The sequence below is a fragment of the Carassius carassius genome, chromosome 12, assembly GCF_963082965.1.
Source record: "Carassius carassius chromosome 12, fCarCar2.1, whole genome shotgun sequence".
NCBI classification, from domain to species: Eukaryota; Metazoa; Chordata; class Actinopteri; order Cypriniformes; family Cyprinidae; genus Carassius; species Carassius carassius.
This window is the reverse complement of record NC_081766.1, coordinates 12,122,859-12,148,633: the sequence shown is the minus strand read 5'-3', so window position 1 is coordinate 12,148,633 and position 25,775 is coordinate 12,122,859. Positions and strand designations below refer to the sequence as shown.

At 36.3% G+C, this 25,775-nt stretch overlaps 1 protein-coding gene across 1 annotated transcript in view; it reads right to left on the bottom strand.

The window, feature by feature from the left end:
* Nucleotides 1-23,577, bottom strand: part of LOC132154804 (translation initiation factor eIF-2B subunit gamma-like) — a 37,362-nt gene extending 13,785 nt beyond the window's left edge. Inside the window, exons 1-5 of the mRNA XM_059563473.1 lie at nt 23,267-23,577; nt 22,837-22,993; nt 19,145-19,302; nt 8,381-8,540; nt 8,020-8,131 (exon numbers count right to left, since the gene is read on the bottom strand). Of these exons, the coding sequence (XP_059419456.1) occupies nt 8,020-8,131; nt 8,381-8,540; nt 19,145-19,302; nt 22,837-22,984 (578 nt within the window). The 5' untranslated portion in view covers nt 22,985-22,993; nt 23,267-23,577. The remainder of the gene's footprint in view (nt 1-8,019; nt 8,132-8,380; nt 8,541-19,144; nt 19,303-22,836; nt 22,994-23,266) is intronic.
* Nucleotides 23,578-25,775: the final 2,198 nt, after the last annotated feature.

The window sequence follows — 25,775 nt, the reverse complement described above, 5'->3', positions numbered from 1 at the left end:
GTCGGACCCCCCAGACGGTTTTATAGCCTGCCATTGACATGAAAATGCTCCCAGAGCCCCTCCACATAGCCACGAGAGGCCCACAAAATGGCCAGAGTGATTCAGATGGAGAAAGAGTCCAGTGCATCCTGACGAACAACTCTAAGTGTTACTAAAGGTAAAAAAAAAAGTTAAGCTGTCAGATGCATGTGAGGATTTCCAGTCACATACACAAGTAAACTTGCATGTCTGGAGAGAATAGTCTTTACATCAAGATTACTGGGTCAAGGTTTCACTCAATGGCCTCAATTCACAATGATTCCAAACTATCAAGCAGCACTGCAAAGAACGAACAGTGAGGTTAAATAAAAGACTTCTGGAATGCAAAATCTAAATTAAACCTGGAAATAAGGTTTCAGTATTTCAAGAAATGGATAAAAAAGTTAAATCTATAAAAAATTATGAAATTCATTATATCAATTTTATATTAATATTTAGAATGAAATTTTTGACTGATAATTTGTTAAATTTATATTTTGTCAAATCTTTTTACAGATTTATTTGTTTTTTTAAGTCAGTAATTTCGGTCTTTTGCTGTAGTGTGTCAGCAGGAAATATCAGTTTACATTTCTAAACATTTCTTTTGCCATTAATTGGAATACTGCACTGAGATTTTTGAATGCACAAGGAGTCTGACAGCAGCCAGAGCTCCACACAGAGATCTGATCTCACCATCATCCAGTTCATTTTGAATGACATGAAGAACAGGAGGTCCCTGCCACCCCCAGTGACATTTACGAAGTGAGAACGTAAGAGAACCATCTCATCTCAAGAGTTTTACTGTTTCCCTCCAGCGGACAACACACAGAGAGCATGAAACGCTACAGTGATTGTTCACCCAAATCTCAAAAACAGACTCACTGTATATGAATCAGAGTGCGTGTGTGTGTGGATACATTAAAAATAAATTCTGATGACACTAAGCTTTTCCGTTACCCAGCAGTGGCTGGATTCCTGAAAAGCAGGAAAAGTGTGTGAGGAGACAGAGGAACATTCAGATGTTTTCGACTACATATGGCACCAATGTGCTCGGCTCACACACGCAGACTCCAGGGAGAGATTCAGAGGAGGTGAGGAATGAACAAAGGCATGACACACTGATTTATGGGAACACCCAACATGTGACATCATGGTCTGGCACCTGTGGGCAGGAGAAAGAGTGAATCAGAGAGAATGATGAGTCGATTGAAGGAGTGATGAGTAGCAGATACGGATCTTTGTGGTTTTGGAGGAGGAATGAGTGTTAAAGAGCGGGGAATAGAGGGTTATGAGGAAGACAAGACTGCCAAACAATAAGGAACAGGTGCTGTTTATAGAGTGCATACACTACAAGGATCACAGTGCAAAACATAAATAGGAATAAACTTTTCACTCAAATGTAATTATAAAGAGTGGTTAAAGCATGTTGATATGTCTTCATGAGGTTCAGAACCACAGATATAGCTCAAGTCCCTCATTCAGTGAAAGTCTAGGGCAGTGGTTCTGCAGGGGGCCTCAGCAAACTTCCAAGAGGGACACAGTATTGAACATTATTTGAATTATTAAATTATTATTATAATATTAATCTAATCTAAATGAAAATGCTAAAATGAAGATGAAAACTGAAATCATGTTCCCTTTGGTTTTACCTCAACTATTGTTTTTAGTGAATAACTTCCAAATCTGGAATACAGAATATAAATTATAATATTAAAATAATCGAACTCTGAATTCAAATGCTAAACAAAATGAAGATGTAAACTGAAATCATATTTCTTTTAGATTTTTCCTCAATAGCTATTGTTTTTATTGAAGGACATACAGTTCTGGAATACAGAACATAATATTAAAATAATCTAACTCTACTTTAAATTAAAATGCTAAAAATAAACAAAATGAAGTTGTTACTGGAAATCATGTATTTTCAAATCATGTATTTGGAAATCAAAAATTGGATTGTTTTGAATATTTTGGAAATAAATAATGTTGAGCTATGGTGCTCATGTGGGTACCACAGGTTCAAATCCCGACTTGCAACATTGTGAAATACAATTTCTCCCATTCTTCCCATTACTTAAGATATTTTGTCTGTGTGACTGATAAAAAAATAAAAAATAAAAAAAAGTATCTTCATTTGCTTAAATAATTGTAATCTTGAAGGAACTGTCATGAAATATAATTTACTGTAATGCTCCGAGTTAAAACCCTGCCGTAAATCCAAATGTCTTTAACAGTTTCTATCCAACAAGTAATTTTCCCTTTCTGTCTGCTTCTTCCTCAAGCTGACAAGGATGACAAAAATCTGGGAAAGGCCTCCAGGGTTGTGAGTGACTCACACTATTAGTTTTAATGGCTTACTACTATAAAGCCCAGCACAAAGAACAGCGTTACAGCGCAGTGAGGTCATATGTTACATAGAGTGCCATTAAATGAGCCCAAGCAAATTTATCCAGGCCTCTTTGAGCCTTGATGCCCCCATAAGACGCAAGGCCTTTGTTCTGCACTCACTCATCTGAATCGGCTGGGTAAATAACTAACAGACTGACAGTGGAGGAGAAAGACAGGAGCTGACTTTGGATTTGATGGGTTGGTAAATCTTAGCACAGGAAAATCTTAGCATATGGCTCTCACCTTCCCCTCAACCATCCTCAGTCGGTCTGGAGAGTGTAATGTTTGAGCAGTGTGTTTAGGAGGGGGGGCTGGATTGTGCACAATGTTAAACACTGCTTCTCATTCACTTTGTTAAGGCTGCGAGTGTTTAACTATGTTAACATACCTTTTCTTTGAGTGATCTGAGCATGTTTACCGCTTCCATGGCTGTTAGACTGAGATACATGCAAGTTTCCTTTAGTCTTTCTAGATTTCTGTCACTTAAAAGGTTTAAATCTAGTGTGTTACAGCATGTAAGTGCTGGAGAATTGTGAACCAATAGTCAATGAACATTTCATTGTCACAAACCGAGCACTACTAATTTGTCACGTATTCGAGTGTGCATCTTGTTTTTGGACTGCCAAATCAACTGTGCATCTGATACATTATCACAACTATGATTTCTGTGCAAATAACTTCAGAAAGTCTGTGTATATGTGGCACTTAAAGGGATAGTTCAGCCCCCCTCACAGGGTCAACAATTTGAGATGGAAAATAAAGCTAGATGAATGCAATCTGTAAAAATAGCAACTAACGTCACATGTGCAACTGTTTCGCTGTGTTCTGCTACTAGACCACTTAAAGATGGCGACACCGATCTGCAAAATGCGTTCCTCTCACATTTCAACAGTCTTTGACCCTAGAAAAACAAAAAGGACCAAAGATAATGTGTACTTCAACACTGTTACTGCCTCTTGTGATGATGCAATGCTAGAAATGTGTCGGTCATTGCAGAGTTGCCAACTTGCTTTCACACTACCCAACTAAAACCCAATGCCAAATTACAACACAGCGCAAAGTAAATCTCTAAATCTGCTGCTCAAAAGACTTTCAAACCAGTACAGGACTTGTTTGGTCTAACGCAGATATTATTGATTGGACTGGTCTAAAGCGGCAGGATTCTGCATCAATCAAATTTCTTCCCACACTTCACAAAGTGACTACTAAATAGCTAGCTGTCAACAGCCGAACAGAGAACATGAAAAGTGTGTGTTAGTGGAAGCATTTTATTAGGCTGGTGAATTTCTAAGTGTCACAAGCCAGGCAGGAGATCATTTTGTTGAGTATTAGGTGAATATGTGCATCTCTGTCAGTAACATAAATTACAGAGGTGAAAAAAAGCATTAAAAAAGATGAGACAAAGATGCATTTAAAATGGCAGACCCCAAGAGTAAACCACACTGAGGAGAAAGCATAATCCATTTTGTCTTGAACTTCAAAGGGACCATAGAGGGATTCATAGAGCCACTTAAATTTAAGCCACTTACAGTGTAAGGTGATAAAGTACTTTAACTGTTTAAAGGAACCAAGAGATGCTTTCTGCAACACATAACTTACATTACAATTAAGTGTACACTTTCATTTTGAAACAATTTGGCATAACCAAACTATAGTTTTAACTTCAAAATATGTGTATCAAACGGATTAAAATATGCATTAGGTAGCCATAAAAAGGGATAGTTCACCAGTAATTGTCATAATTTATTTTGAAGTTTACATAATTTCCTCCCACGTTGTTCCAAACCAGTATGACTTGCTTTGTGCTGTAGAAAAGCAAAAGAAGATAATTGAACAACACTAGGCCCAAACAATATTGGACCCCATTGACTGTCACTGCTTAGATGAAAAAAGATTTTTTTTTCAAATTATCTTTTGTGTTCCACAGAAAAAAGAATATAATACAGGTATAGAGCAGCAATACATTTTGGGTGAACTATCCCTTTAAGCCATAATAATAGAGAGAAGACAGTGTTTTCACAGGTCTTATAAATAATGAGGACTGGCTTAACACATGTGGACTGCACATATAGGCTTCACGGTGCCTGTATAAACACACTTCCAGACAATGCCAAGGCTCAGAGACAACTCAGGCAAACAGAGCAGTTATCTGAAGTACTGTTAAACATTAGCAGACATCTCTCAAACCGCACTGAGAATTCCTGTCCTTGAGAAAAGCTCAAAAAGAAATGGCCAGGTCATATCCCACCCCCAACATCTAGAAAAATAAAATAAAATAATAGGAATCACACTTAGCATGAAACTAAAGATTTTCTAATCTAAAAAGATCCAAAACATTTTTAATAATAATTCAGAGTCTTTTCCTTGAAATTCTCTCTTTTTTCAGAATTGCAAGATATAAACTTGCAATATGCGTGATATTAAATAATTGTGAACAATCAAGAAAAATCTTCTAGCTTTATTTTAAATAAAATATTAATTATTGTTTTTTTATTTTGGGGTGAGATCTGACTGAAAAAAAGATTTGTGTTTACTTTTAATACATGCATATTGTGAGATTATATGTGCATGAGACCGGTGTGAAACATTAACTGATGTTAGATTAGTGTGTGTTTATTCTCCCACTCACTGGACAGGATACTAACAGCTGCTGCAACCCTTTTTTTATTTTTATTTAACCCATATTTTACCAGGAATAATCCCTTGAGATAAAAATCTCTTCTACCAGGGAGTCCTGGCCAAAATGGCAGCATACAAAATTTTACACATAAAATATTACAAGACAAGCATTAAAGGAAAACAAAACAAAAACAAAAAATCCTGTCACAAAAATGTCCAGCACTCAAGATTAATGTAATATATAAATGTTAAGTAAAACAGGAACATGATTCTTTCAAATGTGACGTCAAAAGGTTTCTAAAAATATTTAACGATGGCAGCATGTTTAGCTTCAAAGTACTCTGCATTTCATTCCATAGTCTGGGCGCATAACAGGAAAAGGCAGTTTTACTAAACTCGGTGTATGATCGAGGCACAGTTAAAAGTAATTTAAAAGACGATCTAGTTTTATAACTACCAGAACAATAAGATAGGAGACTACAGATATACAGAGGCAGTTTACCTATTAGAGCTTTGGCAATAAACATCAACATATGCATTTTTCTCCTCTGATACAAGGAGGGCCAGCCAACCAAATCAAACAAAGTGCAATGATGGGTACATGTAGGAGCATTTGTCACAAATCCTTCTATTACTGAACAGGATTTACAGTGGCAACGACTCCCTAAATTATTTATGAGCTCCCAACACAGCCGCATTCGGAGCCCAGTTCTCCTTCTCTCAGACCCCTGATTACCTTCCACAACAAGGAACGGCAGGACCTTTGGCCTCCAGAGCCCAAAGCACACCAGAACAGGCCCCCCACAAGGTGCTGACAAACTGATGAGCCTTTCTAACATCAGGCCTTAAACACAGAAATGACAGTGTCAGATAACATCAAAAGCGCTGAGAGGAAAGACGGGAAGAGTTACTACAGCAGTTAAAACTAAAACACGACTTAAGTCATTTCAGTGGCAAAAACAGAGCAATTTTATTCTACATTAGCATTATTTCCCCTAATGGTGGTTGACATGATGAGATAACATGATCAGCCAAATATTAAAGGTATCTCTATAAAAACTACACCAACTACCCCAATATACTTCAAACGAAATTGAAGAACAAACTAATATGACGTGATTTCGAACAAAATCAGGCTGAAACAAAGTTTGTTTTGTGTTCGTTTTGGCAGTTCGAAACAGCAGACCAAAGCAAACTCTCTGGGGGAGTTTGTTTTGGCTCCTAAACAACTTTGAGCTTCCATTGGTCTGTGGTGGTTACGCAATCGGGGGATGTGTTCTGAAACTCCTCCTACTTTGACATGCAATTTTTTCCCCCCGTTCGATTCTCATTCAACTGAGGCAAGAGAACACTGTGTCGAATAGGTGAACTGTGAAGCAGAGATACATCCGAGACAAGTTTTCCAAAGCCATGAAAAGAATGGAAGAAAAGAGTAAAGATATAAGGTAGCAAATACCAAATACATGTGTTTGGTACACATTTGCTGCTGCTGCTGTTGTTCTTTCAAGAAGCAAATTTAAAGGGTATAGAATAAATGATATGCCAACCAAGAGTAAATCATGACACCACATAAAATATTAAAAGGTGTAACAATTTATACAGTTTAATAAAATAAATTAACACTTACAAAATACATTTTTTCCCCACATCATGCTAAAGTTTTCAGACTATGAGCCATTCACCCTTCCCATAAATGACTGATTATGGTTCTTTTGTATTGCAAACATGATACTTGACTCTGAACTGCTGCTAATCATTATTCTTTTGTCTATAATATTCTGACCACTGGTGCCCGTCACACACCTAGATTGCCTACACTTCATAATTTCATCATTGTTGTGTTTAGGCGCGTGAGTGTCGCGAGTCAGGTTTACATTAATCTACACTCCGCCTCCAGCAGCGCGGGGGTGTCGTAATGTTTGAAAACAGTACACCGTCGCTCAGCCTTTTCAAACTTATTTTTGCCACAGAACGTACAACGAAAATTAACTTTGCTTAAAGTATATAGGGCCCTTATACTATTATTCAGAAAGGATGCATTAAATTGATCCAAAGTGACAGTAAAGACATTTAAATGGTTACAAAATATTATATTTTTAAAAAACAGAGCTGTTGGTTTTGAAATTTCTATTGATCAAAGAATCTTAGCACTAATATTTTCAATACTATTAATAAGGAAAAGAAATGTTTCTTACATTTAGATTATATATATAGTCATGCAATCTAGTCAGCAGCGTATTATGCATCATTAGCAAAGTATAAGCTATTGATTTATACGAAAAAAAATTTGCATTAAAGCATGAATAAAACTTCCACAGATGAGGAGAAAATGGCTTCTGAAATTAAGTACTCATACATAAAACACTCATCAAAGAAGACGAAAATGTATTTTCTGACAGTTCTGGGAAATAGCACACACAGATCCAAAACCTCAGACACAGAGAAAATCCAAAGAAAAGAGAAAACAGTAAAAGAAAGACAGAGCAGAAATGCAGAAGTGGGTCGGGATGAGAAGGAAGTTGAAAAATAGTTGGGATCAACAGTTAAGAAAGTCAGCCGCCTGCTAAAGCGGAGTTGACAGTAGCACTTGTGACAGGCCAGTGTGGAGAAGGCCCCAGTTTTATTAGCTAGCCCACATAAACAGCAGGTCATCCGTGAGGCTGCCATTGTTCTGAGGAAGCGGCAACTCTCTGAGGGCAGAAGTTTTCAATTCTATTTAGATCGACCAAATCTGATTTTCAGCATGATAGATAAGCAGAACAAGAACACAAAATGGACGAATGCATATCCCTGAACACCAAGTCCAAAGTAATGTACAGCAATGACCTAACTGCTTTCACTTAAAGGCTTTATCAACATTTCAAATTATTCTGATTATTTGGGTTCTCAAAATAAATAAATAACCTAAACTACAAAAATGTTTAAATATATATAAATAATAAAATGAAATGAAATTAAATAAAATAAGGTTAGATTTATGCTGTTGACACGTACTTGCGCATGATGGACTTCCGGAGAACAAGGCCTTCATCCAAGTCTGCCTCATTGGCCATGAACAGAAGCCTCTTCCCTGTGACGTCCACGCCTACAAAGTCCCGCTGCTCTCCTGCCACAAAGCACAATTCCAATCTGTCACAGCCAACTCATAAAATAGTACGGGGGATATTGTACAGTCAAACTGTATTTTAGCTCAACACAAATGGCCAGTCAACAACCTTAAAGATCAGCAGGAATCCAAAATAATACAGTCCACTGGGTTCATATTTTGAAGAGTGCAAATGGTCAATAAACAGCAGGCCCTTCAAAACCACACCAACTTTTCCCTGCTCAATCACGTTTGTGTGAGTGGTAGTACCTGCTTTCTTCTTGCCCTTTTGGCCAGGGACAGTCTCTGTGAATTCATGCACTTTACTCATGAGCATCGACAGGGTGGCGCTGTGTGCACGAAAGAGGTCCACAACTTCATGCAGAGCCACATCCGTTATCAAATCACAGCTCACCACCAAGATGTCGGTCTGTGGGAGAGAAAAAACAAAACAAATCCCATTTAAACCAGCATTAAGACAGAACAATCCAGCTTTTCCATCCTCATTTTGATTATAATGTCAACTGGAAAGGAGATGTGTTCCCTTCACATAATTAGAATGATTACTTTCAGGTTTTGAAATCACCAGTTGGGTTGAAATTAGGGCGGGGATAAACGATTATTTTTTAAACGATTAATCTAGCGATTATTTTTTCGATGCATCGATTAATCTAACGATTAATTTTCCCAGACCGATTTGATTTCGACTATCTCCCCATTAATTGACTACTAACAATTTATACATGTTGATTTACATATCTGAATGAAAAAAACATCAATTCCTTAACATTGCAATATATGTTTATTGCTCTTAAAATAACAAAATAAAAGACTGACTAAGAATGCATTACTTTGCACTTGTATAGAGAGAGCTTTCAATAAAACCTTGAAGCCTTGAAAACACATAGCTTACTGAAACAAGCTTACTGAACACATAGGGCCTAGCTTACTGAAAAAAGAAGTTCTTTCAGATGAAAATAACAACAACTTGATGTCTAGTATTCAATAAAAAAGGTCACCCAAAATACTTGTTTAGAGCAATTGAAAGAATACAGTATGTAAATGTAAACTTGAGGGCTTTAAGCTAATACAGAGAGTGGGAGCCAGCAGCCTGTCATGGAGAAAAAAAAAATCTCCGAATGCTCCACGTGAAACTTTGGCGTTCCGCCCTTTTTCTATCGTGTCTAATGATTTTGGTTAATATGCACGAGGGAGAGAGAAAGAGAGAGAGAGAGAGAGAGAGAGAGAGAGAGAGAGAGAGAGCAAGACAGCGCTCGTGTAGTTTGAAGACTGCGAGCGCGCGTGAAACTTTGGTGTTTCGCCCTTTTTCTATCGTGTTTAATGATTTTGATTAATATGCACAAGGGAGGGAGAGAGCAAGAAGCGCTTGTGTTGTTTGAAGACTGTGAGTGTGCGCGCAGCCGGGGCTCTCTCTCGTACGTGCCCTGTCACTGTCACTCACCGATCAAATAAGGCTTTGACAGCCGCCAAAAAAAAAGATCAATGCAGAAAAACCCCTGGATTGGTTATATAACGTTGGACAGAATGTTGATCCGGCCATCGCGTATATACAGCGCACATAAGGTAAACGTTTTACAAACGTTTTTAGAGAAATAAAAACAGGTCGACGAATCAATGCGCATATTTTGCGTCGACGTATTTTTTGCGTCGACGTCATCGATGACCTTGACGCGTTGTCCCAGCCCTAGTTGAAATACTTGAATAACAGGTGTTCTTTTGTTCCAATTGGCAAGTTTTTTAAGTATTTGCAATGGACTCTCTAAAAAACAGCATCTTCATTGTTCTATTGAAATAAAAGAGTCTGAAATATACAGATATATTCATTCAATAACATAAAACTCCCAAAGTGTGGAAACTGAACAAGTCAAAAAGCCAGACAATATTCAACAAGTGCACAACTTCATGGAGTACAACTTGGATCAGTTTCATTTGAAACAGTTGGAATAGACTACCACCAGCACATTAAAGGGTTACACCAACCCAAAATGAAAATTTTCATTAATCACTTACCCCCATGTAATTAATGACAAAATATTCATTTTGGGGTGAAGTATCCCTTTCATCATGTTGGGTTTATCTTGCCCTGGCTCAGGTCAATATTGTTACACTTCTTATATGCTCAGCTTACATATGCAATTATATGCTATTTTAGCCGTGTATGGACTATTTACTGGCATGCTGATCTCCTAAGACTGGCTGGTACATTAAATAAAACCAACAACAACCGGGTATTGACATATTCTGAAGAAAAAGAGGTTTTTGCTCATGAAAACCACTGCCACAATGCTTCAGATGAAACTTCCACGGCTTAAGGTGCTCGACTTCATGTATGAAGACTCTTGACGATGGTCACAACAACAAAAGAAATGATTATAATGGCACATGCAAATGATGTGAGCAGGAAATCAAAGACCAAATCTCTCAAAAAAGCACTTTGCTCTGCCACAGTTTGCGTGAGTGTGTGTAAAAGTAAGTGCAGGCATTTAGGGGAACCAAGTGATAAATCCTGCTCGCCTTTACCATTATTTCTGTTTGAGTTGTCTGGTTCCCATCTGGTCTGTCCATCTCAGGTCTGTGGATAAATAAACATGCTAGCAGGAGTGGGAAACAGCCCGATAGAGCGTGCCTGGCTCAGGGAGAGCTGCATGCCTCATTGGGGAGGCCAGGGAGAGGCCCGGCTGTGACGCTCTGCTCCGATACAGTTCCGGTTCCCTTGTTCTGGCCCTGGGGCACAAGGCCCAGGAGCCACTGGATCACACATGTTCGAAGGATAACAGGGTGCACAGTACTGTCTGTTTAGAATGAGCTTAATGTGCTACTGAGGAAGGAGAACAATCCATCTCCACTGACCACTGCGGACTCAGAATATGTTTATATATTACATATTCTTCATGGCGGGGGGAGGGGAGGGGGGCTATGACATGCTGCAGATTTAAATATTGTAAAATGTATTATTACTTAAAATACATTCTTTGGCTGATAGAATGCTCAAAATCATAAAGGAATTTATTAGAAAATTATACGAAAATAGGAAAAGACATCCATATCATACAACCCGAATTCCGGAAAAGTTGGGACGTTTTTTAAATTTTAATAAAATGAAAACTAAAGGAATTTCAAATCACATGAGCCAATATTTTATTCACAATAGAACATAGATAACGTAGCAAATGTTTAAACTGAGAAATGTTACACTTTTATCCACTTAATAAGCTCATTTAAAATTTAATGCCTGCTACAGGTCTCAAAAAAGTTGGCACGGGGGCAACAAATGGCTAAAAAAGCAAGCAGTTTTGAAAAGATTCAGCTGGGAGAAAATCTAGTGATTAATTAAGTTAATTGATATCAGGTCTGTAACATGATTAGCTATAAAAGCTTTGTCTTAAAGAAGCAGAGTCTCTCAGAAGTAAAGATGGGCAGAGGCTCTCCAATCTGTGAAAGACTGTGTAAAAAAATTGTGGAAAACTTTAAAAACAATGTTCCTCAACGTCTCATCTATAATCTACAGTGCATAACATCATCAAAAGATTCAGAGAAACTGGAGAAATCTCTGTGCACGCGTAAGGGACAAGGCCGGAGACCTTTATTGGATGCCCGTGGTCTTCGGGCTCTCAGACGACACTGCATCACTCATCGGCATGATTGTGTCAATGACATTACTAAATGGGCCCAGGAATGCTTTCAGAAACCACTGTCGGTAAACACAATCCGCCGTGCCATCAGCAGATGCCAACTAAAGCTCTATCATGCAAAAAGGTCGTGTCGTGTCCTGTCGGCCAAGGCTCATTTAAAATGGACTATTTCAAAGTGGAATAGTGTTTTATGGTCAGATGAGTCCAAATTTGACATTCTTGTTGGAAATCACGGACGCCTTGTCCTCCGGGCTAAAGAGGAGGGAGACCTTCCAGCATGTTATCAGCGTTCAGTTCAATAGCCAGCATCTCTGATGGTATGGGGGTGCATAAGTGCATACGGTATGGGCAGCTTGCATGTTTTGGAAGGCTCTGTGAATGCTGAAAGGTATATAAAGGTTTTAGAGCAACATATGCTTCCCTCCAAACAACGTCTATTTCAGGGAAGGCCTTGTTTATTTCAGCAGGACAATGCAAAACCACATACTGCAGCTATAACAACAGCATGGCTTCGTCGTAGAAGAGTCCGGGTGCTAACCTGGCCTGCCTGCAGTCCAGATCTTTCACCTATAGAGAACATTTGGCGCATCATTAAACGAAAAATACGTCAAAGACGACCACGAACTCTTCAGCAGCTGGAAATCTATATAAGGCAAGAATGGGACCAAATTCCAACAGCAAAACTCCAGCAACTCATAGCCTCAATGCCCAGACGTCTTCAAACTGTTTTGAAAAGAAAAGGAGATGCTACACCATGGTAAACATGCCCCGTCCCAACTATTTTGAGACCTGTAGCAGAAATCAAAATTGAAATGAGCTCATTTTGTGCATAAAATTGTAAACTTTCTCAGTTTAAACATTTGCTATGTTATCTATGTTCTATTGTGAATAAAATATTGGCTCATGTGATTTGAAAGTCTTTTAGTTTTCATTTTATTAAAATTTAAAAAACGTCCCAACTTTTCCGGAATTCGGGTTGTACAATAACTTATTTAAAATGTTCAAAATGGAATGTAAATAATAATAAAATAAACAAAGAATTAAAAAAATTGGTTCAAATTAACACAATGCCATATTCAAAGCAGTTTTACAATAGCTGATACACACACAGACTTCTGATCACACCATCTACTTCAATTACTACATTGCTTGCTAACGATAAACTGTCTAGAGTTAGACTAATGAACTACATTATCTGGCAGCAAAATTGTTTATTCTAATTATTTATATTGAGCATATCATAATACTGTTGCCAGTGTTTAATTAAAGTAATCAGACCCAAGGTGCTGTGCCTTTCAGCAATGTCTATCACAGTGGTTCTCAAGCCAGTGTTATTTTAGTATCATTGAGATACTATTTTAGTTATAAATATATCAAATTAGTTTTGAAATTTTAGTTTCATTTTCATTTTTTTGAATGTTAATGATTCCTTTTTATTTTTTTAAACATCTATAAAAGTTTTTATTATTTTTGCACTTATTTTAGTTGGTTATTTTAGTTCATCAAACTATATCAAAATGAGAAATGTTGCCATGGCCACTACCCTAAATAAAATAAAAAATAAAAAAATCAGAAAAAAAAAATTATTAAAATGTCAATTTTATTAAATTTACATGACTTTCCCAGGTCTACAAACCAAACTTTTAAAATTAGGATACCTCATATATTCTGATTTTCCAATACTATGAGAATCATGGTCTTTCCCAATTTTTTATTTATTCACCTTGAGGTGCCTTGCAAGTTTGCTGAGGTCCCCGGGTCTCCAGTTTGTGAGCCATAAGTCTGTTTTGACTTGTTGCTTATGGCCATGAATTCTGCAAATACCTCTTTGCTGCAGGCACACATTTCATGCAAGTCTAGCAAAAGTTGAAAGCAGCAGAACAGCAAGTGTGCAGAAAAGGGAACAAACCACCTGCCCAACTGAAATGAGATTTTGTTGACCCTAAAAAGTCCAAATCCATCTTCCAGAATTGGATATGTTGAAAATTCAGTAAAAATTCAGTAATTTACTCGCAATTCTCATTACTCATTTTTCAAACTTACTTTCTTTTATGAAACACAAAAAGAGATATTCTGAAGAATGTTTATACAGTTTTTACTCATACTGTATATTGAAAGTGAGTGGCGTCCAAAACAATGCAGACACATTTTTCACAATATCTTTTGTATGTAACAAAAAAAAAAGAAAGACGTACTGGTTTAGAATGACATGAGGTTGAGTGAATGACCACATTTCTTTTTTATTCTTGAAATGTGTACTCCAGTCCCAGAGTACATAAAAGGAACACAGAGCGAAGACACACGAACACATAACATCCAAACATTTACCATGATTTCACAGTCAACCAAGAATGTACGCTGATGAAACATAAAAAATGCGACCAATGCCAGCCCACCCATTGTAAACCACACAAGTAAATCGATCTGTCGCTGCAGCTCTAACCACTTAACATTTCATAGCTAGGATTACTATTTTTGAGGGGACCCGACAAATGGCCAAATGCCTGAGGCCTGACAACGGCAGTGCCCTCTTGGCCACTGGGAGGGGAGGGGGGTAGGAAGGCTGGATCAGCGGCCAGCCTTAGTCACAGAACCTCAGAAGGTCTGGAGTGGGTGTCAGCTGTTGGATCATTGAGGCTGCTGCCGCTGACGCTGGGCCTTTCAGTAGGCCTTGGTGCTGTGCTGCACTGGAGGAGAGGCACAGGGAGGTCAGGCCACCCACAGACACTTCCAGTTCTGCTTGGCTGCCCCCTGGGCCAGCCAGGTGAGACCACCCAAGAGGAGAGCAGAGGAAGAGAGAGGAAAATGAGGGTGGAGAGGAAGACAGGATAAGAGGGAATAAAAAGGAAGGGAAGTAGAAATGTGTCTCACAATAATTTGTCACTACAGACATTCTAACTCACTCACAATTGGCCTGTCATGACTGTGTTAGGTTACATTGGAAAACAATACACATTTACTTTTCAAAATGTTCAATTTGAAGTGGGTTAAAACAAAAATGTTCTGGGTTTCATGAGTAAGAATCAGTGGGGTAGCCAGAACTTTTTTTTGTTTGTTTATTTTGTGTTAATTCAACACTAAGCTCATATGAAGTAAATGTATAATTTAAAGCACTTAAAAGAATTACCATTGTGTATGAAATGTGCCATATAAACTTGCCTTGCCTATATATATATATATATATATATATATATATATATATATATATATATATATATATATATATATATATATATATATATATATATATATATATATATATATATATATATATATATACACACACACACACACACACACACACACACACACACATATAGTGCCTTGCGAATGTTTTCATACCCTTTCGTTTTCTGGATTGTAAAAAAAATAAAAAATTATCTGGGACAGTTGTAATTTAGCTAATTTTGCTTGTAGATGTTACTACATTTCAAGTGAAGTTAACCTGTGGCAATTTCAATTGAACGGGTATGATTTGGGATGGCACACACATCTTAAAATGTCTAACAGAGGATAATGCATATCAGAACAAAAACCAATCCCTGAGGTAAAAAGAACTGCCTCTACAGCTCAGAAACAGGTTTACGTCAAGCCACACATCTGTGGAAGAATAAAAAAAAAAAATCTGCTTCATAGTCTCTGTTACCCTTAATGGAAGGAGTTTGAGACAAACAGGACTCTTCCTAGAGCTGGCCTCCTGGCCAAACTCAGCAACTGATGGAGAAGGGCTTTGGGTAGTGTGGTGACCAAGAACCTGATGGTAGTAGCTCAATGATCATATTTTGAGATAGGAGAAAGAAGGACAAGACAAGGACAAACAAAACTCTGAGTATCCAGTCTATATGGCGGTGTGGCCGAACTCAATCCTCCCTTCAGTTAAGACACATGAAAACACGCTTGGAATTTACGAAAAAAGCACCTGAAGGACCCTCAGACTCTGAGAAACAAGATTATCTGGTCTGATGAACCTTAATTCTAAAAATCATGTTTGAAGGAAACCTGCTCTGCTCATCACCTGCAGAGTACCATCCCAAAAGTAAAGTGTGCTGGGAGCAGACTCATGCTGTGGGACTGTCTTTCAGTGGACTGAGGGACTCAGAGTAGAAGAAAAGCTCAATGCACCAAAATATTGAGAGAGCCTTAATGAAAACCCAGTCCAGAGCATTCAGAACCTCAGACTGGGCAGAAGGTTCATCTTCCAACAGGACAGTGACCCTAAGCACACAGTAAGAGTGGCTTATAGACAACTCTGTGAATGTCCCTGAGTGGCCCTGCCACAGCCTGAGCTTGAACCCAATCAAATATTTCTGGAGAAACCTGAAAATGTGCGTCTGCCACCGTCCAACCTGACAGAGCTCAAGAGGTGTAGAGGTCAGGGAAAGAATGGTAGATAACTGTCAAATGCAGATGAGCAAAGCTTGTAAAGGTTCTAAATTTTTTATAAATTCGCGAAGTTGTGAAAATTCTGTTTTTGCTTAATCAGTATGGTGTATGGAGTGTAGATTGATGTGGAGAAAAAAATTAATTAAAAAAATGTATCATAAGGCAGCATACATACATATATACATATATATATACATATATATATATATATATATATATATATATATATGTGTGTGTGTTTGTGTGTGTGTGTGTGTGTGTGTGTATATGTATTACATACAAGAAAGAAAGAGAGAAAGTTACCATTCAGATTAATTGTTCTACAGAACTTTGCAACTGTGCAAACAAAGATAAGTGCATTTTTTTTTTATAAGTGCATTTTTCAGGAAAAATGAGAGCACAAATTGATCCAGAACGACTTGATCCCTGTGAACTCGGGCCTTATTATTAACAAAAGCCGGCAGAATGCTATACACCATCAAGATTATTCAGTTTCTGTACAAACATTTACTCAATGCATCAGTATGAACTCAAACACAGGCTAATGAAAGAGTTTTAAGAGTCAAGTACTCCGTCAGATGCTTCCATTATGTCCGCGTTGTTTGCTGAAGTGAGGGAATAGACTATGTGTTTAGACTGTACAATGAACGGAGATTTTGCCAGCGCTCATCTCTCAACACGTAGTGGGGCTGTTCGTGCACTGGAGGGCTCTGCAACTCAATGCTTTTAATCTCTCATTTCTCTCTAGGATTAGAAATAAACGCATTTGTGCTGTTAGCGTGCTCCGGCAAGCTCTCCTCCTCAGCATTCCCTTTCCACTGCATTGATATTTTTTTGTCAGTTAATCTCATGTGATAAGCGTTTGCACATGTTTAAGGCATCCCTCTCTCAGAGATTTTACACTTTCATAAGTGTTGTGTGCAAAGGTATGATACACATGAACAAATGCACTAATGCATCAAAATATTTTGACCTATTTGAAAGAAACAAATTAACGTTTTGCAACTGCTTGCAACTGGTGAAAAAGTTAAAGGCAATAGCCAATAGATTAAAAATAGATTATATTTATATTTTGTATTATTCTAATTTAATACACTTCTATTCATTTAAAATTCAGTATGAAAATTTGGTTCAGAAATTGTATTAAAAAAACAATACACTATGATGCTACAAACTAGTGTATTGTTTTTTTAGTACAATTTCTGAACCAAATTTTCATACTGAATTTTAATATTTATAAATAAAAATTTTATTTTCATACTGAAAATGTGCATCAATGATTCTTTGTTCAAAATGTTTTAAAATCCAAAAACTTGTTTTCCCCCAGAAATCTCAGATTTTCATTATGGTTTCAGACTTTTATTCTCCACTGTACTTATTAAAACACATGCGTCTTGCTCAAGGATACGATGCTGAAAGCTACGGATCATCTCATGTGGGATTTAAACCTATAACGTTTTGGTTTCTAGGCCAGATCTTAAACCACCCAATTACACCACAACCAAGGAACACAAAAATACTGTTTCTCTGACTAGTTTCAAACTACCTTAAACCCAACAGGGACCCTAAAAGTCAACCAGGATGTTTCCTTACTGCCATATTCCATCTACACAACAACTCTTACACATGTCCTGCAGCCCCATGAACACCAGTAAGAGTTGAGGAAGGGTTCTGACATCATGTGTTTGTCTCTGGCCGCTGGACTTTCAACAGGTGAAATGAGGCACTCTGTGGCTCACAGGATTTGCCCCTCACATCATGTCAGTGACCCCAGGCCAGCTCACATGGGAGACAGGTGAGGCTGTGTATACTTGCCAGGCTTGTACACACTTTGGGCCACACGCTCATGCTTACATGGATGTGCATGCTCATGCTGTTATTTTGTTTCTTCCATTTAGTCACCATGCTGTGGTTAACTCTGAGCACAATGATTTACATTGAAGAAAATTCATCACATCATTGTGTTGCTAGCTCTTTTATGATCCTCCTTCATCACAGAGCACTCCTAACATGTCAAATCAGTTCCTACATCATTACAGGCTACAAAAAAGACTGCAAATATTATGTGTGATTTTCCCTTTTGCCAAAAACTTCAACATCCACAATGCACTTTTGATTCTGGTGCCATCCATCTGTTGAGCCGACTATCCATCAGCGGGAATACAAAAGAATGGAAGTTTGATCTGTATTGTTAACAAAAGCCCTGGAGCCGTCAAATAAAGAGCCTTTAGAAGTAGATTCTAATATATATAAGTTTATATATTTAAGTAATATATATAAGTTTATAATAATAAATAATATAATATAATAAGTTTCCCTTAACAATTTTACTCTCTACTCTTTCAATGTTTCCTGGTCACACCTACATGTCTGCATTAGCTTCACAATGTTCATGATTTTGCCAAAAAAAAAAAAATCCCTTGATCGACATTGTTGTTCCTTCCTACCAACCAATCAGATCTTTGGGTAGGGGGCTTTATATAATTTCCCTCTCATTTTATGCAATTTATGTTTAGGGTTGTGGTTAAGAATAATTTCTTTGAGAGTAATGTTGGTTCAGGACCAATAAAAGATTTTGATCCTATTACTCAGAAAAATCAGTCACAAAGCTTATTCTTCATAATTTCAGAATTTTGCATTGTAGCATGTCTTATGTTACTGTAAACTGTAACTAATGTGGTAGCATTAGCGTCACAAATCCCATGTTTTCGTTGTGATAACAATTGGATATGCTGGGCAAATATTCTATTTCATAATATTATTAATGTAAAAAAAAAAAAAAAAAAGGAGCATAAAAAGCAGCTTGTTTTAAACAAATTAAATGTGTATCTTCTCCCCCTTTAAAACTAGTAAGAGGTCTTAGCCTTCTTGACCGTCCAAATATAGACAATTTCGGCCCTTTTTGGTGTCTTGATTTTTTTTTTTTGGAAAGTGCCAAATGTCAACGAAAGAAAGGTTACTACTCAGTATAATCCTATGATATGAACACTTGACGAACCTTGATCTTTTGCTGTATGTGTCGAAGAGCATCTGCGGTGCCCATGTCAGCTTCCTCCTGAATACATACAACATCCAACCTCATCTTCACATCTGTCTTGAGGCGCTGATCAGTGCTCAGGGCCTTCTGAACCTCTTTAGTGGTGATGACAATCACCTCTGGAAAAAAACATAATGATAACACTCAGATGAAACAAGGATTTAACCAAAAGCAAAATACCTTGTGCTCACCAAGGGTGCATTTATTTGATCAAAAACTATTTTGTATAAAAATATTAAAATGGCTAAATATTATTACAACTTAAAAGAAGAAATATTTTCAATATAAATATTCTCAGCAGTCAATGAGGGTCACATAAACTTTTAGAAATTATTCTTAACATTTCTTGTAGAAACAGTGATACATTTTTTTCAGGATTCTTTGATTATTAGAAAGTAAATAGAAAGGATTATTATTTTAAATAGAAATCTTTTTAACATTATAAATTTCTTTACTGTCACTTTAAATCAATTTAATGCATCCTTGCTGAATAAAATCTTACTGTCCCAAAGATTTTGAATGGTAGTGTAATTTAGAAGATTACGGAAGTGATAACAGTTTAGAGATAAATTTGTTTTTGTGGGAAATGGTTGGGATGGTTTTGTTTCACTACACCATTGGTTGAGCACAGCAGCACACACTTCACCTGTGATACCTCAGACTTGTAAAAATATATTAGACAAAACACCTTCAATCGAGTCTTTGTGAATTATTTGCTGTCTGCCCAGTGAGACAATTTCAGTCAACTAGAGAATGTTTGTCCCAGAACTCTGCTTTACTGCATAAACATTTTCTAACAAAGCAGCTTACTCACCATAGTTTGTGCTAAGAGTTGTAAAAGCTAATTGCAGGGTCTTGCTGGCTAGCACTCCGGCTGTTAACAGGATAGACTGTGCCACACATAAAGGTGTATACTGTACTTCTGGGCAGGCAAGGGGCCCGACGCACAAACTCCATAGCTGCTGGATCGCATGGTTAGTCAATACAGCTAGGTGTGAACTATAAACATTTAATTATCATGCAGGCATTAAACACAAAAAACTCAAAAAGGTACACGTCCCCTACTGGCTCTCAAATGTGCTAAAGCAATGAAGTGAACACAGGGTTCTAAGTTAACAGTTTGGATTTATTTCAACAAAAAATTCCCTTATTTAAATTTTTTAAGGCATGGATGGGGTTTTCCCAACATTTTCATTAAATCATACAATTCTATGAATAAAGATATATGTAGCCTAGGATTAGGACTGACACTTAAAAGGAAGTACAAGTTATCGATTTAATAATTTAAACATAAAAATGTGAATAAATAAATCACTTTTTAAATGTACAAATTAAGACATTCACAAGTGGTTTATTTTTTATTTAATTTGTTCTTTAAAATGTAAATTAAGAATAGTCAAATTGTAAATTAAAAGTGATCTTTAAATGCACAAACTGCATTTTGAACAAAAAATAAACGGGTCTAAAAAGTCTATTGATTTAAATTATTAAAATGTAACTTTTTCCTTACTAGCACTATTAAATTGCATATATCTCGATGCTATGCTGGCCCAAAACTGTTTTTAAGGGAGGACCTGTTGAAGGTCTCCTGTTTCTAAGCTATGTGGAGGAAATCTGGCCCAAAACTTAAGGCACTCTGCCATTTATCCTCAAGTACAAGACTGCAGTTGATTTATTACAGAGTTGTCTGGGGTGCATTTGACTCTGTGTAATTATATCTTGGCTTTATTTCATCTGTCTTTTACCACTCTAGTCTGTCAACTAGACAATACATCCACCTCTACAATTTGAATGTATAAAGTTATGAAAATTAGTCATCCTCATATCTATTCATATATATATATATATACACACACATACTGATGAGGTACAGCCTTATAAAGCATAATATGCCGTCAAAATATGAAAACAGTAAAGTCTAGTTAGTTTTATTCAGCTCCTGTTCCCTGACAAAAAGAATCTTGACACTAAAAATGAGAAGCAAGATAGGTGCTGGTCTCTGTGGGTGGCTTTAACATGGAAACCATGCCATTATAGTATGTCTATTGTAAAAACGGCCCTACCTTTCCTATTTAGGAAATAAGGACTTTATTAGTTCAATTTAAGCAGCCTGCGCACATTATTACCACCTGCAGCTTAAATGTGCTGTAAGCAGTTTCAGCCGTTTTGTTAACTTCCACCACACACCTACTCTCCAAAACCCACCCCCCAAAGACGTGTCATCCAATCCGATGTCAGCAAACCCACAGACAGAGTTTCGGATTGGCTGTAAAAGCATGAGTCTGCCCTCAAATGTTTTGTGTTGTTGTTTACAGAGTCCAGGACTGTCAGAGAGAAAGATTTCTCAGGACATATTTTTCAGTGATATTTGTAAGGTAGACTGTTACTGCATAAATTACTTTCCTTATTATCACTTTTAATGAGGGTAAGCATCATTCTATTATATACTTATATGCAAGCATATAAGTATATAATAGAAGCAGGCAACATATATATATTTTACAATATACCAGTCATAATAGTTATTATTGTGAAAAATAACAGAAAATAAGCTTTATTTGCATAGCACCTTTCTCAAAATCTATATAAAAAAAGCTCAAGTAAAAAAAAGGAAATCAAAATAATAATAAAAGGCATTACAATGCCTTTTAATAGTCAGACACTGCAGTATTATACCAGTATTATATTAGTATCATTGAGATACTATTACAGTTTTTAATAATATTTTGAATGACTTTTTATATTTTTTTAATATTTTGTCATCTTTAGTAGTTTTAAAAAAAATGTATATGTTTATGCAGTTTTTATTAATTTTATAAAAAAAATTATTAGATAAGTACATCAAGCTTAATTAAAATGAGAAATGTTGCTTTATTAAGTACAATAGCTCATAATATATATTTCTTTTCATTATTAAGGATTTTCTTTGTCTTCTTAACAGTAAAAGACAATTTTACTCCGATTTGCACTCAACAAACATAAAAAAAGAATTAAATTCTCTCTGTCTCTCTCTCTCTCTCTATATATACACATATGTGTATATATATATATATATATATATATATATATATACAGTACAGACCAAACGTTTGGAAACATTACTATTTTTTAATGTTTTTGAAAGAAGTTTCTTCTGCTCATCAAGCCTGCATTTATTTGATCAAAAATACAGAAAAAAACAGTAATATTGTGAAATATTATTACAACTTAAAATATTAGTTTTTTATTTGAATATACTTTAAAAAAAATAATTTATTCCTGTGATGCAAAGCTGAATTTTCAGCATCATTACGCCAGCCTTCAGTGTTAATTTGTAAATGTTAATTTAAAGTATAATAAATTTAAAAACAATTATTTTAAATTGTAATAATATATCACAATATTACATTTTTTTTCTGTATTTTTGATCAAATAAATGCAGGCTTGATGAGCAGAAGAAACTTCTTTCAAAAACATTAAAAATAGGAATGTTTCCAAACTTTTGGTCTGTACTGTATATATATAATTTGTAAACAAAAATGACATAAATCTACCGATAATTCTCTATATCAGTGTATACTAACGCTAAATACCTAAAAACAAAAACAACTTTTCCAATGGGACAATATGTCATTTTTAATGAACTTTGTTTACCGATATGACCGTACGTTTACCTTCAAAGCCCACTCTCTCCAGCAGGTTGAGGGGGTACCAGATGAGGGGTCTGTTGCCCACAGGTAGCAGAGGTTTGGGGGTGTTATAGGTGAGATCCATCATCCTGGAGCCTCCACCTGCTGCCATCAGCACCGCCTGCAGCTCCATCCCTAACACCTGCAGAACAAAACAAACAACATATTCAGTCTAACTACAACAGCTCTCATAACAAAACACTGAGCTAGACTGACAGACACAACCTCATGTTGAATATTCATTGATTTAACAAGCTTTTCATAACATTACTCCTGACAGGACTCTTATTACATCATCTACACAACGTCAACATAACCGCCTCTGACGCTATTATTTATTAACGTTAAACACGTTTAGGAACACACATACATACACACTCACTCACTCACTCACTCACTCACTCACTCGGCTTACCTGAATTGCTTATCCGAGTTTTTATGGTTTGTAATGTTTATAGTAAGTTATTTGAGTCCGTGCACGTGAAAATCTATCACTGTAACAGACGCTCATGTGGATCACTCTATCACTAGACTTGGTATCTTCAAACACTTTCTGCTAAAACCGAGAGAATCTAATCGCTTATACACAAATAATACGAATAACTAATCCTCAGAATATTTTAGTCTACAATAACTGGCAAGACATTTCGAGATTATGTCATAAGACCGCTACTTCTAAATGGGTCGTACGGAAAACAGGACCAGTAACTTTGGTTCCGCAGAGAATCAGTTCCTCTAGTGACTATACCAGAAAGAGAAAGCGTCTCTTCAGTTTTTCTTTATTTTATACAAATATGCTTTGATTTTTTGTTTTGTTTTATGCATGAGTAAACAATAGTCTTTTTTGTAGCAAAATGTAAAATAAAAAAAGCGTCTAGAGGAAAATATTTTGTAATATATGATCTTGATAGATAAATCCGCCACCTTTTCTCGCGTTTTGTTTGAGTTTATGCATTGGCTGTTTTTTTATTTTTTTATTTTTTTATTTATTATTCTTTCATTTTCGTATTTTATTGTTTGCATAATTTAACCACGTAAGCTTTGCAAAATGTTGTTCATTATTTATTATTAATTTACATTTTATTGATATTTATTTTTATTTGCACCTAATTATAATTTTTTTAAATCATCAGAAGAGTTATAATATAAGCTATTTATGTTTAAAGTAATCTGATTATGACATGCTAAGTAGCCTATTGAAATGTAAAAATATGGACTGTAACACTACAACCTATAATTTTATATACAATGAAATAATTAATATATATTACATTGACCGATTCATTTTCTAGTTTCATAGCAGCAGCCCTTAAAACACTGCAATACCCAAAATAAATGGCAGTAATGTATTACTTACCACTGCACTATCATCAAGAAATAAATGACAAACTGACAGAGAGTGTTTAAATGTCCAATATTAATTTATTATGGTTTTAGAGCAGTCACAACAACTGTAGCTAGTAACTCTTTTGGCAGAATAGTTATCAAGATACAATTTTGTAATAGATTTTTTCCTTCCCACACCAACAATTCTCCCTTTTTCTAAAGTTCACTTGAAACCAAAGTGAATTAAGAACACATCAGTTTCACAGTTTAAAAGCCCATAGTCTCAGTCATAGCTCATAGTCTCTCAAACCCAGTTCCCTCCACACAGATCCCCTCAGTCAACAAACATGGCTCAAACCCCAATTCACAGACCGCCGATGTAACAGCAAATTGAACTCTGGGAATGTTGCTTAGCTTTGTTTTCACTGGACAGGAGATGAGCTTCATTGGTTGCTGCCTACAGAAGAAACATTGGAATAACAGGTCAGACTGCCTCTATTAGAAAAAAAGGGGCAGAAAGAAGAGTTAAAGCAAAGGAAATATTGATTTTAAAGCTCTAACTGTTTGTGTGCTGAATTCACACCTTTGCTATGTGATTCACACTTTCCAAACACTTTGGCAACCTTATATTTTCTTTTTTTGTAAAGTGAAGCAACATTTTTAAAGGATAACCCGAGAAATCTCACATGGATTACATGACCCAAGTTTAACATCTGGTGTACTGCCTGAACAGACCACTGCAATTTCTGTGGGGTCATGTTAAATGATCACAAACAGAGAGCAAAAACAAGCATTCTCATTTACATTTTTATGTCCAGCTAAGCAAGCAAATCTGCTTTTCGTTTGGTCTCTTTGAGGGAAATGATGCTAAATGTTGGTGATATGCATCATTGAAACGAAATTGATTAAAACAGATGTGCGCAATAAAAAATAAGCCCAAACTTCCAACCACTGTTATACCAAATTCTGCTGAAAAATGTTCAGATATTGTTCCAAATCAATAAAGCCTTAAATAGCTTATTACTGTTATAAAATGGCAGTGATAATACAAAGAAAAGTATAAATATAACAATCAATTAATAAATTAGCTGGTAATCAGACATTTGTACTTAAAAAAATACTGGTCAACCCTGAACTATTAAATACATGCACTTTAATGCTAAAAGGCCTGAATTTCAGCATTTGACCATCACTTCTTACACATCAAGAGGGTATATTTTAACATCCATGCAGTCTGGCAACCATAGTCTCAGAAATCCAGCAAAAAGAGTTTTAATGTTCTGTTCTAATACCTCTGATTCATCTTCATTTACAAGCTGTTCAATACATACATATGGCAATATATTTGTAATTATAGCAGTGGGTTCTGGTTCAGGAAAAGATGGTAATAAAAGTCAGTCCAGGCCACTGACACTTCTCTAGCTATTATCTGTTCTTTTACAGCATTAACCTGTGACCTTGACAAACTCTGAAGGCCTTAAGACTAAAGGCAGACATGATTGAGCTAATGATGGCATGGTGGGATGGGGCACAGGGAGGAAATGTAGCACAGGTGTTGCATTATGGAAAACAGTCCTTGATGAGTGCTTTATGAGATG